Source organism: Anser cygnoides, chromosome 2, assembly GCF_040182565.1.
Source record: "Anser cygnoides isolate HZ-2024a breed goose chromosome 2, Taihu_goose_T2T_genome, whole genome shotgun sequence".
NCBI lineage: Eukaryota > Metazoa > Chordata > Aves > Anseriformes > Anatidae > Anser > Anser cygnoides.
Window position 1 is genome coordinate 62,703,464 of NC_089874.1, and position 12,413 is coordinate 62,715,876.

Here is a 12,413-nt window from a genome sequence, read left to right on the forward strand (position 1 = left end):
TCCTTTAAGGAAAACATCATTCACTTCTTTTTAAATGTTATGCTATGGAAAAAGTGATGCAGAAATTACTAAAGCTTGGTACAATGAAAATAAATGGTAACCTCTATACAATATCCTCTATGAGTTTCTGGGGGATAAGAGTTTTGCTTTGTGCTGTTCTGAAATCAAGGACATAGCATGTATTATCAATTTTTATCAGTATACATTTATTAGGATATATACATTTTTCAGTTATCTGGACAGCAGCCAGCTGTAAATATTTAAGATCAGATTTTAATAACCTTATCACATGAATTTTAATAAGTTCTCAAATATGGCACTTGAGTCTGGTCCAGCCAGCTGGAGAATTTTAGGCTGGATTCTGTAACCTTTATTCACACAGCATTCAGCTGTACTTGACTCAATGATTTCAACACCGTGTGTTTGTCTGATATAAAGAACTGTGGAGTGAAATGTATGTAGCCTGAATGGATCTTCTGGAAGCAAATGGAAAACTTTAGCCAATTTTGAGTCAGGTACTTTGTATGTTTCTTGGCGGTGAGGGGTTTGAATAATCATTATACCTGATTATTTGTTTTGAATTATATTTTTTAATAACTATGTTACCTTCCCTTCTGCCAAACTTAAGGACGTTTTCGACAACTGGAAGTACTTGACCACGTCACTAGTGCCCTCTCGTCTTTGCTGACTAATGTGAATACCCAACAGACCATGGCCCAGGACACAGGCAGGGTTGAGACTGACCTCCTGGGTGCTGCGAAGACCAGAGCTGTGGTCACACAAGCAAAGAGGAGAAGAATAGGCCAGCTCCTGAGACAGGCTTCTCGGCAGACAGCGCTACTGAAACAGGGCTCGCTGGCACCTGGGGAAGTCCATCTGCCTGGCATGAAAGAGCAGCCTCCCCCTTGTGCAGATACTGCTGAGAGGGGAACAATCCAGGCGGGATTTTCTGCGCACGTTACCTTGGGCTCTTTGACCCCGGAGCAAACCTCCAGAGACAAAGGTTCCTCGGCATACCCAGTATCGCAGTGTCCACCAGCTCTGCCGGGGAAAACCTGGGCTTCGTCACATTTAGTGACTAAACAGCCCCACCTTTCTTCTGCATGTGAGGTGCCTGCCAAAGACAGGCCAAGAAGAGAGACACATTTGCTTCTGGCCCACACACTCAAAAAAGCAGCAGGCCTACACTGCAAGCCTCCAGACTCATTTGAAATGGAAGAGGTGAGGTAGATTTTTGTGTATGGCATGCTAGCAATGTCTCTCTACCCATATTTATTGTATAAGTTTGGATTCTTTTTTCAGAATGGAAGCTAGAGTAAATTACTTCAAACATCATGCTGTAGCATTATGGGGAAAAACAGTGGGATTTATACTGCTTATTGGGGTTTTGATTATTTTAAATTGTCTTTGTGTTGGGATACTGTCAAAGAAGTTGGCACTGAAGTTACTGAGGTAAGATTCATTCAACCAGTATGACAGCGTAAGATGCCAATATGTTTTATGCAATGCTAGTTTTTTTGTGTGTCTGTGTGTGTTTTATACAAGGAAGTTGCAGGAACACTAATACATATGGTAAAGGATATTTTTACAGATCCAGTCATTAATCAGTTTTTTTTTCTTTTTTCCCTGTGTTCATGTTCTGATGTGCTCTTTCAGAATGTTTCATCACAAAATTAGCCTTGGTTTTATAGCAGTGTTTGAAATATTTTATCACTCTGTAAGCTAAGCATCCTAAAAACAGACTAACTCAGAACAGCAGCTTGTTCTCATATCTGCTGTCTGCAAAGTCCAGGATGCACAGCTATCTATATGTTTTAGCAACAGTGGGTTGTCAGTGGGGTTCTGCATGAAGTAGCAGAGACCAGGATACTTGCCAGTCCCTTTCTTACACCTAGAATTGTGTCAGCAGCAGTTTTTCTGGCCACACAACTGCAGAAAAAAGGCTACAGTAGGATAATCTCCAATCATACAGACTCACTGGGATGCTGACAAGAATGCTCTTCCCTTTCCATCCATCCATCCATCCATCCATCCATCCATCCATCCACCCATTCATCCGTCCTTTCCAGCCATCCTTCAAGAGTGAGGAAAAGTAAGGGGTCTTACAACTCCTCTGTAAGAAGCAAAGAAATAAGGAGAAAACAGACAGTTGGTCCCCTGAAAAATTAGGGAACTTGGGAAGGAAGGAAGGAACAGCAAATGGCTGGAAAAGGTCGGAGGCGTAAAAAAAGTTTTCCAGTTCTGAAAGTATTGGAAAAGGTCAGGTTAAGGTGGTGGTATTCTTCCTGAGGAAAGGATATTTATCATTTCAAGTCCCTTCCAAGGGTATCTTTCTGTGAAAGGTTTGGTGCAGCCTTTAGATCCTCAGAACTGATTCAAGAGTCAGAGCAAGGGCCTGATTATTAGCTTTGATAGTGAAGAACGTTTCTCCCAGAGATCTCCAGCACAGCAAATTTATAGTCCCAAAGTAGCCCATATTTCTTTGTGAAGTACTTAACATGCTGGACTTGCAGATCTGTGACTAGAGGTTCACGCAAAAGTGAAAACATTGACAGGGCAGTAAATGTAGATGATAGCATACTCCTCAGTTTGACATTTAAGACAATTTTATGAATGTTATAAGTTCAAATTAGACTGGGTATACACTGTTTAACTTCTGGGTATTCTCTACCACATCATTAAAAAAACTAAGGCTGTAAGAACCATATACTAGCTAAAAGCATTGGGCCACCTAGCTCATTAGTCTGGCAACGGCCAGTAGCAGATGTCTAGGGAAGAGAATAAGAAACAGAGGGGTATCGAGTGATTCTTCCCTCTCTGGCCTTTGACAAAGAGGGATTTAGAGATGTCTTGAGCTGCAGACTGCATCTAACCCACACCTAGCATGCATGTGTATGCATTACTTTTGTGTAATGGGTCCCTTTTTCCATAAGGATTTTTCTGAAGGAGGATTATGCAGTATCATGACACGGTGTTTCCATTGATACCATGAAAAAAGACAAATAGATCTTAATTCCTAGAGGTAAAAAGAAATCTGACCTTACATACACTCTACATAAAATCTTTGGCAAGATTTTGCCTCCATATGGCTACATTTCCTTGGGTTTCTTCTACTAAGTCATAAATTTTTCTAGGGAATTTTCTCTGAGGCTGTTCAGACAAGATTGTTAGTGTATTTACAGGTTAGGAACATGTATGTATTGATTACCTGAAGAAGGCGTGGGAAGCTTCAGAGACTAGAGCCTACTTTATGTCAAGAACATTTGTATATATATGTATTTATAAAGGAAACAACCAAAAAAATAACCATCTGAAAGATTTAATGTTTTCACTTTGTAATGTCTAGATATTTTTTATTCCAGCCCCCTCCCTGTCCCCGGCAATAATCATCCCCATAGATAAGAATTTTTCCTCTTCCTTTTCAGATTCAGAGCTTTGACGATGAAATTCCATGTGGAAATGCTCCTGACACCACTTCAGGTGAGTGTTAAGAAACAGACATTTTGCCAGATTTGTTTTTGAAGTGGTGTTCCCATGTAGTTGCTTCTAAAGCTTCTAAGAATATGTTTTTCCACTCCGCTCTCATCACCTCTGGCATTGGATGCATTATTCTAGACAACAATCTAGCATGGCCAGTCTAGACCTGATAAATGACAGGCCTGTAAAATGTACTCACCTTGTCAGGGAGACACAGAGCATACACCTGAAGAGGGTACTTCATATGCACAGATCTGAGGGTTTGGGGTCTCCACCTGATGCTTTAAGCAAACCTCCCTGCTCTTACCAGTGACACCAAAGCTTCACTCCCACTCAGGGACTCATTTGCCAGATCTGAATGACCCCGTATCTGCCAGATCTCAGATCCTAGGATCTTAGGAGATAAGTCAACAGGGAGGTTGGAGTTATCAGCTCTGCAACCACTCTGTATGCAGTTCAACCAAGGCTATGCAACCAGGACGTTCTGGTGGCAGCATGGCCTCTACTCCATCATCTGAGTCTCCTTTATCACATAGACTCTCGTCACATGAGCAGACATAGCATTGAATCATGTTAGGAAATAGTTGTTTGAGTAGTATATGAAAGGATTAAACACAAAGCTGTTAGACCAGATGTTATACTGTCATCTGGGGCAATATGAGCTCGGATCCTGAGAAGCATTTTCTGGCAGGAGTGGTGGTACTGGAGAAGACTGCTGTTCAGCCTCCAGAGCAGGGAGCGTTTGGCCTTGCTCTCTAGTAACCCTTGATAACCAGTGCTTAGAACAGAACTATTACATTTATTATTTTATTTTTTTTAATGGAAAAGAAATTTTGTATGAAAGAAGAAATAAATACCAAGAATCAGACAACAAGGGACAAAGGTGAAAGCCTGGTGAGCCCTCAACTTTTGAGGACTGTGTTATATCACTTTTGAAGAGCTGGCACAAATAATTAAGCAACCCAGCTTCATACACAGATATCTAAAAAAAATTCAAATATCCACTGGAGCTGATCATTCATGGATGCCATTGGCTGGAGCGACAGCTGGATGTACAGGAGTGAGCCTTTTGAAGCCAGTGACATAAGTCCCACTAACTTCAGTTAGGCCACCAATTTCATCAAAGTGTGTGGGGTTTTCTTGGTAATTCGTAGAGCTGAGTAAATATGATGGAGTATATCATGAATCCTTTGGATGACAGGGGGTTATTTTTTATTTTCAATGTTTTGTTGTTGTTGTTTGTTTGTTTGTTTTGTAATAGATTGCATACCTATGGCAGATCTTCTGGCAGGGTTGTATGTGTTCAGTCTATCACTGCGTGACTCCAATGAAGGGACTTAATGTCAGGTCCTTGATGCAATTCAGGCTCTGTGATTTGTCAGCTGAGTTACATGACGTTGTTTTGATTTTGTTTTCTGATGGGTGTCTTGATCTTTATGAACAAAGGCGAGCCCCATACCAGTGCTCATAGCAGTATCTGTGCAAAGAATAGCAGTTCCCCAGGACATGTGCAATGAAAAACACCATTTGGGCAAACATTCATTGAGAAATGAACAAAAGAGAATGTGGACATATCCTGATGGGAAAAAAAAATCAAAATGTGATATCATACAATTTTTTTTTCCTTTCTTTGCCCAGCTGTAAAAATGACTGTGCTATTTAATGATAGAGACATTAGTTAAAGGATTTTTGAAATTAAATATGTGTATTAATCATGATGTAAGGAAAAAAAAAAGATAACTGAGTAGTCTTTTAAGTCATAGGAATAAGCATGTACTTGGTAGTAATTTCATAACAGAGAATGCAGAAAGTAATAATTTGTTTCTAATTCTGGTACGACTGTCCTCCAATTAAGTGATCAATATATTATACAAGTAAACTGCACTTATGTATGATTTATGCCTTCATAGCACCACAATACTATTTTAGACTTTTTTTTTAAACACTGGAATCTCTCTTCCTCTGTTGTTTTAGAGTTATTGATGCTTGGCCTAAATTTAAAGACCAATTTCAGTCTTTTTTTATGGGCTTTGTTTGTATTCTCTCTCTTTTTCTCACCGCTCTTAAATGGCATGCTTATTCCATACCCATGGGATTCTTACTACAACTTCAATTTGCTGCGTACCATGGAAGCAGTCTAAAAATCGCCGATTATGAATGCAGTATTGTTAGTAGTGAATAATACCTAGACCTTACAAAGATTCCTACCAAATCAGCAGAATTTGTGTCAGACTGATAATCAGGGGTCCTCAAAGCAGGAGACAGTAGGGAACAGGGTCCAGGTTCCATTGGTAGCCGATGCAAGGAAAACCTCAGCTCCCAGGAGAGCATGTCTGAAATTAGATTTGGACTGTAAATCCTTTGGGGCATAGGTTGCCTCTTTTACAAGGCTCATGCAGTGCCTGATACCATAAAGGGCCACTCTCATTTGGTTGTGGGCTCTGTTGGAAAGGGTTATGAGAGCAGCGATGAAGATGGGAGAGCCTGGCAGGACCCTGCTGAAATGGGATCTCACCTAAGCAGAGAAGTGTGAGGTGCCCACTAGGAGAAGAAATATAGAGAGATAGGAACAGACTGCTTTGCCTAGATGGAGCATATTAGAGCCGGGTGACTTATGGAAGTGCTTGTCCCAGTGGTATTGTCCCTTGACTCTGTAGCCTGGCCTCAATTTTAGTCCAATTGCTTAATTTTCTACACGCCCCATGAAAGTCAATTCCCTGGCTGCAGTGTGTCTTCTTTATATTTCTCCATAATGTAGATTCTGGCTGTTTAACTGCAGTAGGCTTTATGATAAGGCTTTTTTTCCTTCTCTCTTGGCAGAACGCTGAGACTTAATTTTAAAAGACGCTCAAACCCCCCAAACATCCCTGAATGACTTACAGGGAAAGCAGAGTGTTTTCTAGCTCTGTTTTAAAAAATATTACAATCTTTTTTATTAGGCAATTTTATCATTGTTATAAATAAGTAATTGTACTGGGGAGAAGGGATAATCCTTATTTAATTAAATTCATCTATACTCCCAGGTTGGCAGCAACCAGACATATGTGAGACTAATACCCACAGCCTGCCTGTATGCATGTGCAATTAAAAATTCACTCTACAGTAGCACTGGCAGTTTAGTGTTGCTTTTGGCATTTACAAATTCTTTTATTTTGTGACTTTTTTTTACCATACACATATGCTGGAGCAGATGTTGCTTATTTGTTGTTTATTCAAATCTGTAGGCTCTGGCAGCTAACTCCATTGTTCTGTAATGAAGCTTTATTCACTGTCCTGTATTAGGACCCAGCAAATGCATGACAGGCAGAGTTAGCTCTCAGCAGGAACTACAGTTATTGTCCTTACTTATTGGCTGTTTATATTCTAAAGCTCGCAGTTGAGAAAGCTGGCTGGGCAGGGTAAGGGGCTGGGGATGCTGCGTGCAGAGGAAAATTACTTGACTCCCCTCACTGTATCTTTGCCCTGATGAGGTGCAGGCTTGCATGCAAACTCATCTGTTGCAGGGATTTCACATTCAGCACTTGAAAAATAGAGCTGTTTTCCCCCTCCACCCCCTTTTCTGCCTTGTTCCACCCCCCATCCCTGCTGCTCCTTCCTTTTTCAATTAGCCTTTGTAAAGCACTGGGTTTAACTAAAGGATGTTTCAGTGTTTTTCACCCCTGTTAACTCAGCACGTGCCTGAAAATTCATTAGCAGCCACATCTATTAGGGAGGTATCAGAAGCCGGTGTTACTTGGGGGTGCCTTGTAGGCACCCGCTCCCCCTTGCTTCTTATTTACTTCCCTCTCCCTCTGCGGGGATGGCCACATGCCCAAGAGGCAAGAATTCCTGTGTGGTGCTGACCCGAGCGGACGTGCTGCTCCTGGGCACTCGAGTGCCAACAGAAAGGCATTAGCCTGCTGGAAAAGCCCTTGGTAGCCCAAGAGGCAATCAATCAGGGAAGTAACCACCTCCATCTGGCTCCCTGTGACATGGTAGCTCGCTACTGAAGCATTTGTGATTCATCTTGTCCCAACGAGTGGTGCCAGGGATCACATACACCCAGTTTTTGCAGCAGCTGGGAACGTTCTAGCTTCCCTGCACGCTGAGCTAACGCGTTAGCTCCTGTGACTTATCAAGTGGCAATTCTTTCAATTATCACACCTTCACTCCTCCTACTCACCGGCTCCTCTTATGGTTTGGCACCATGGGAATATTCGCAGAATGCAATTGGCATTTCTTGTAATTGACAGAGTGCCAAGAATGTGAATCCTGTTTGTTATTCATTATCCATTGTAATGTCTTCCTGCAATTGAAGGAGCAATGTCTTCAAAAGTGCAAGAAGAAAAGATGCGTATATTTCCTATGCTTCGAAGAGTATAGGATTTTTCAGGTACTTCTCTCTATTTTCAATGTAAAGAAGTGAACTGTTATTTAGAATTTCTTATTTACTGTAGTGCCTGCATCATGTTGTTTTTCTTCACTTATAACACAATGATTTTTTAGTTTTAATAACAGAATAAGGAAAGGCAAAGAGGTAGCCAAAGAGGTCGCTTGCTAAAGTGGCAGTCAAAATCTGGAACTTAAAAATTTCCTACAACTACTCTTCTGTTGGTACTGCTTGATATTTATGTTAAGATCTGCCATTAATGATCACATACAGTTTCCTCATAGGGGGTCTCCCTTCCTAAAACATGATGAGTAATAGATCCATAATACACTTCTGTATGTTCATGAAGCAGTCATAGCACAGTTCATTTGAGTTAGCATTACACAGATATTTTCACAGTAAAAAAAAATCTCCAGTCCTTTAAAAAAGATCCACAAAGATTTCACTAACAAGAACACTCAGAGGGTCCTGCGTTTTCTACAAAAAATAAAAAGTTTTGCTTTTATTAGTGTTATTTGTGGAAGTTGCTCCTGGATGTTAATCTTTATGCATCCTGAGGAGAAGTCCTGTTTGCAACAGCTTTATCTTCTGCAGGTGACCTGGCACAAAGGAGTCATCTGCTTTCTTTAGCTGTTTTGTGTTACCTTCATTTGTTTTATGATGGTGAAGTCTATATTTTTTCCATCTTCTGCAAGTGAACCATTTAAAGGCCTTCTCATTTTTTCCTATTTCTTTACATTAGAGACCAATAAGGGAGATTAAGAGGAAGCTGTGTCATTTTCATGTATTTTGTAGCTTGAAGACATCTTGAGGGGAAGTTCTGTGATCCCAGAAATAAGCAGAAACTGTCAGAAAGTAGAGGCTGAGAGAAAAGAGAAAAGGTGAAAGGCAAAGTTATACAATTATGAGTTTTCAAACCTTCCTGTATCTTCTGCCAGTACAGAAACATCCTCAGTTGCCTGATCCCCTCAAAGAAGTCCTCTCAGAGAGGCAATTCTGTTGGTCTTGAGAATACACTGGCTGCTTCACTTTGTCACGGTCTTTGACATGTGTCACTCATCTGCATATATCCAAATTCATCAATGGATATAAAGGTGGAAACCCAGCAGGTGGTGATGCCAGTCACCAGTACAAAAAGTAGATGGGCAGCAAATAAAGGAAGTCTGACAGACTTCTGAAATGGTTTTTGGGAGGTCATACCTCCTGCCAACGGTGCCAGGAGGCCTTGGCCACAGTCCTCAGGTCAAGGCAGCTGTCCCAGGAACACTGGGGCTTGTATGATTTTCAGTGAGTACATTCCTAAAAGTCACTGCACATTTATAACATTTTGTTGCACATATGCGTCATATTTTAGGTCCTGCTGCAGCAGTCTGATTCATCCTGGTGGGAAAGGATATGCACACATCGCATACTTAAGGCAGATGGCCTAGTGAAAGTTATAAAACCTGCTGTTGTTAAAACCTTGGGGGGGAAGGGGGGTATAAAATACCTTAGGTAACCAAGAGGATAACCAAATAGTTTGAGGGATGTATTTAGATTATCAGCCATAGCCTTTTAAACAAGAAAACTTCTGAAACAAAATCCAGTTGTGCTAAAGCTGTGCTGAGGCCTTGAAAGAAGACCTTTTCTAGTATTTTTTTCTTCTGCCTTTCCTTTCTACACCCTCAACGGAGCACAGCAGGGTCAGAGCCTTGCCAGACCTCCATGATGCTGCACTCATGGTGCCAGTTGAAAGAGTGACCACTGAACCTTAAACCTTGTTACAAAATTTGTAATTCCTACCTCATGTCCTGCTCAGGCTTCAGGGCAGGTTTGTGAGAACATACATATGCTTTTCTGATGATCCAATATTGCTTTGCCATGGCTGTTAAAAGAGGGGGTTGATTCCCCCTACTGTCAGTGACCCTTTTGAGAAGGGGACATTGGTGTTATTTAGGGTATATTTTTGTGCTCTAGACAAATCAGATTTCTTTCCAGATGAGAAATATGTTTCCTATTCCATAGATCTTTTACATACTTGTCATCTACGGACTGATTACTTAGCATTTTTCCTGATGAAAATATCACTGACACAGAGAGGCAGGCTTACTAAGCCTAACGCTCTTAGACCCCCCGAACAGAAGTTTAATTGATATTATCATGGAAATAGAGCTACTATAATTGGCTGTTGACCTCTACAAAGTAATGCCCAAAAGCCAGACACGTATTCTGACCTCCCAGTCGTGTTGACCACTGCTGACCAGGCAGCAGTTGCTGGACCCTAGCAAGAACAAAGGGGCTTTTCACTCATTTTTCTCAAAGGTCTCTGTAAGGTTTGCCAGAAGCCATCCCTCCTTTTGTGAGGTGCTCTCAGTTGCAGAGAGCCCTACAAGGCTCACTGCAATTGCTTATTTTTTATTCATTATCTCTGTGCAGCTGCTACTGGGAGAAGTTGTGATGTAACATGATCTACAGTGTAGGCTGATGACATTCAGCTCTACCTCTCATTTTCATCAGAAGCAGACACAACCATCACCCGTCTCTCCCGGCATTTGGCAGCGGCACGAATCTGAATTAATGACAGTTGGCTGAAGCTCAGTTGAAATAAGATGGAAGTAATACTGACTCTCAAGGAAAAGTAGGAGGAGGACCTGGCAAAGTTTGAAGCTGTTTCATCAGCTGAAGGAAGATAAAAGACTATTGTCAAAGTGACTGCAATTTCAGGTTTTGACTAGATTCATCACTACGCCTAACCTCCCAGACTGCAGAAACATCATTTATCACAGATAACTGCCTACAGTGTTCTCTCTTTCCCTGTCAAATTCAGCTCTTAGATTACTCATTTATACTTTTATCATTTCTAGGGCAGTGTGTTCTTGTGTAGGACAAGCAAGAAACAATTGGAAGCTCTGAGTGGCAGGCAAGGCAGACGCCTTACTCCCGAGCGTGGCAGCTTGCAGGGGTGCGTCTGCTGTTCTCAGTGACAGCATGTGAGATTCATGATGTCATGCTGTATAACCAAACCTGACGTGACCTTTGTCCCCAGATACTTTAAATACTTTAAAGGGGGTTTCCAGTCTCAGGAACCAAATTGTACTGGAGGTATTCTTAAAAAGGGCAAAGTTGGAGAATTCTGAATGGTGAAACCCTGCCACTGAAGTCCACAGACATCAGTTCTGACCTCCTCTGGGGAGGCAAAGGATAATTCACTGGTGCTAGGCAGGTAATTATATCCTTTTCAGTGATGCAAAAAGTAGTGAGCACACTACTTCCTTTGTCTATATTCATCTATGATTTGGGTAGGAAGGAGAGGAAATAAGTGCTTTTGTTTTTGTTTTTTAATATATATATATTTTTCTTTAACAAGCAGCTTAACAGAATATTATCAGCTAATTCAATTCTTCTACAAAGCTTCTTTCCACACATGAGCTATGGAGAACCTGTAATGCGAGCAAGCGAAAGAGCCAGACAACCCACCCACCAGCCCCATGCATTTCACAATGGAGTATATTTATACCTGCTGTCACGGTGCTGACTGTAGGGTACAGCAGATGTACTGAAGCTAGTTTTAAATCAGTGAATATGTCCACTGGTTTTAAAGCACGTTAGTATGTGGCTTAGGTATCAGTGGTTGTCTAGCTACAGGATCAGGGAGCCAAGTGTGCCCTCTCACCCAACTTCTGCGACAGGTTTTGCAGCCTGGGCACAGCTCCAGGCTGCTGTGCTCTGCCTGCTGGCTGTGCTGTGCCACAAGTGTGCTAGACATAACCATCCTATACGCTGAATCCTAAGCCAAAAGCTTGACTGGAACCTGGTGCAAAACTGCTTTTTCTTCAGGTGTTTTGGAGGACAAGAATTGAAGTTGAATGTGCTGATGGTAGACGTAGAATTGCTATGCAGCTATTTCTGCCAGTGCAGTTTGCATCTCTAATGCTCCCTGACCTGGTTCCCTGAGGTGCTCGCGGCTAATATTTGGAGAGCATATAGGTCAATCTCCTCCTAAAGGATTTGGGAGCGGTGCCTTGGGCAAGGAGTAGGAGCCTGCACAGGAGGATACAAAGCACCATGTGCGCACCCCCGGTCACAGGGTGCGGGAGCATGCCTGGAGCTGGGCATGTGTCTCCTGCTAATGATGGCCATGACATCCGGACCCCATGGATAAAAGAACTGCAGATTGAACATAGAGATGAATCAAAATATCTGTGGCTTTCACATGACACATGCCCTTTGCTTTTCATCTCCCCTGGCACTGTCTCACCATCTTGGGGTACAGCATATGTGTACTCTTGGCCTACGGCAGTTCCTTGCAGTTATGGGGCTGCTGGGCCTTCCCCTCTTGTTCAGAATGAGTTTGGCTTCACCCCCATGGTAAGAGATGCATACCCGAAGTCTTATATACCAGTGTTACCCACAATAATGGGGAGAAGATTATTGAAGATTGGGTGAGAGCAGGGGTAATGGGGTTTTGAGAAGCATTAAGAAATTCCTCAGAGGAGCCAGATTCTGTTCGTCTCTACCAGACACAGACCCTTTTTTGCCATTTGTACACCACTTATCATCACGGCATGGCACAATTAATAACAGAAAT

General features: G+C 41.9%; 1 protein-coding gene across 2 annotated transcripts in view; it reads left to right on the top strand.

Moving 5' to 3' along the window:
* The window catches only part of ITPRID1 (ITPR interacting domain containing 1), a 44,103-nt gene that overhangs the window by 16,451 nt on the left and 15,239 nt on the right, over positions 1-12,413 (top strand). For both annotated transcript variants that reach the window (XM_048075626.2, XM_013196078.3), the window contains 2 exons: positions 629-1,221; positions 3,426-3,480. In XM_048075626.2, the coding sequence (XP_047931583.2) occupies positions 629-1,221; positions 3,426-3,480 (648 nt within the window). The remainder of the gene's footprint in view (positions 1-628; positions 1,222-3,425; positions 3,481-12,413) is intronic.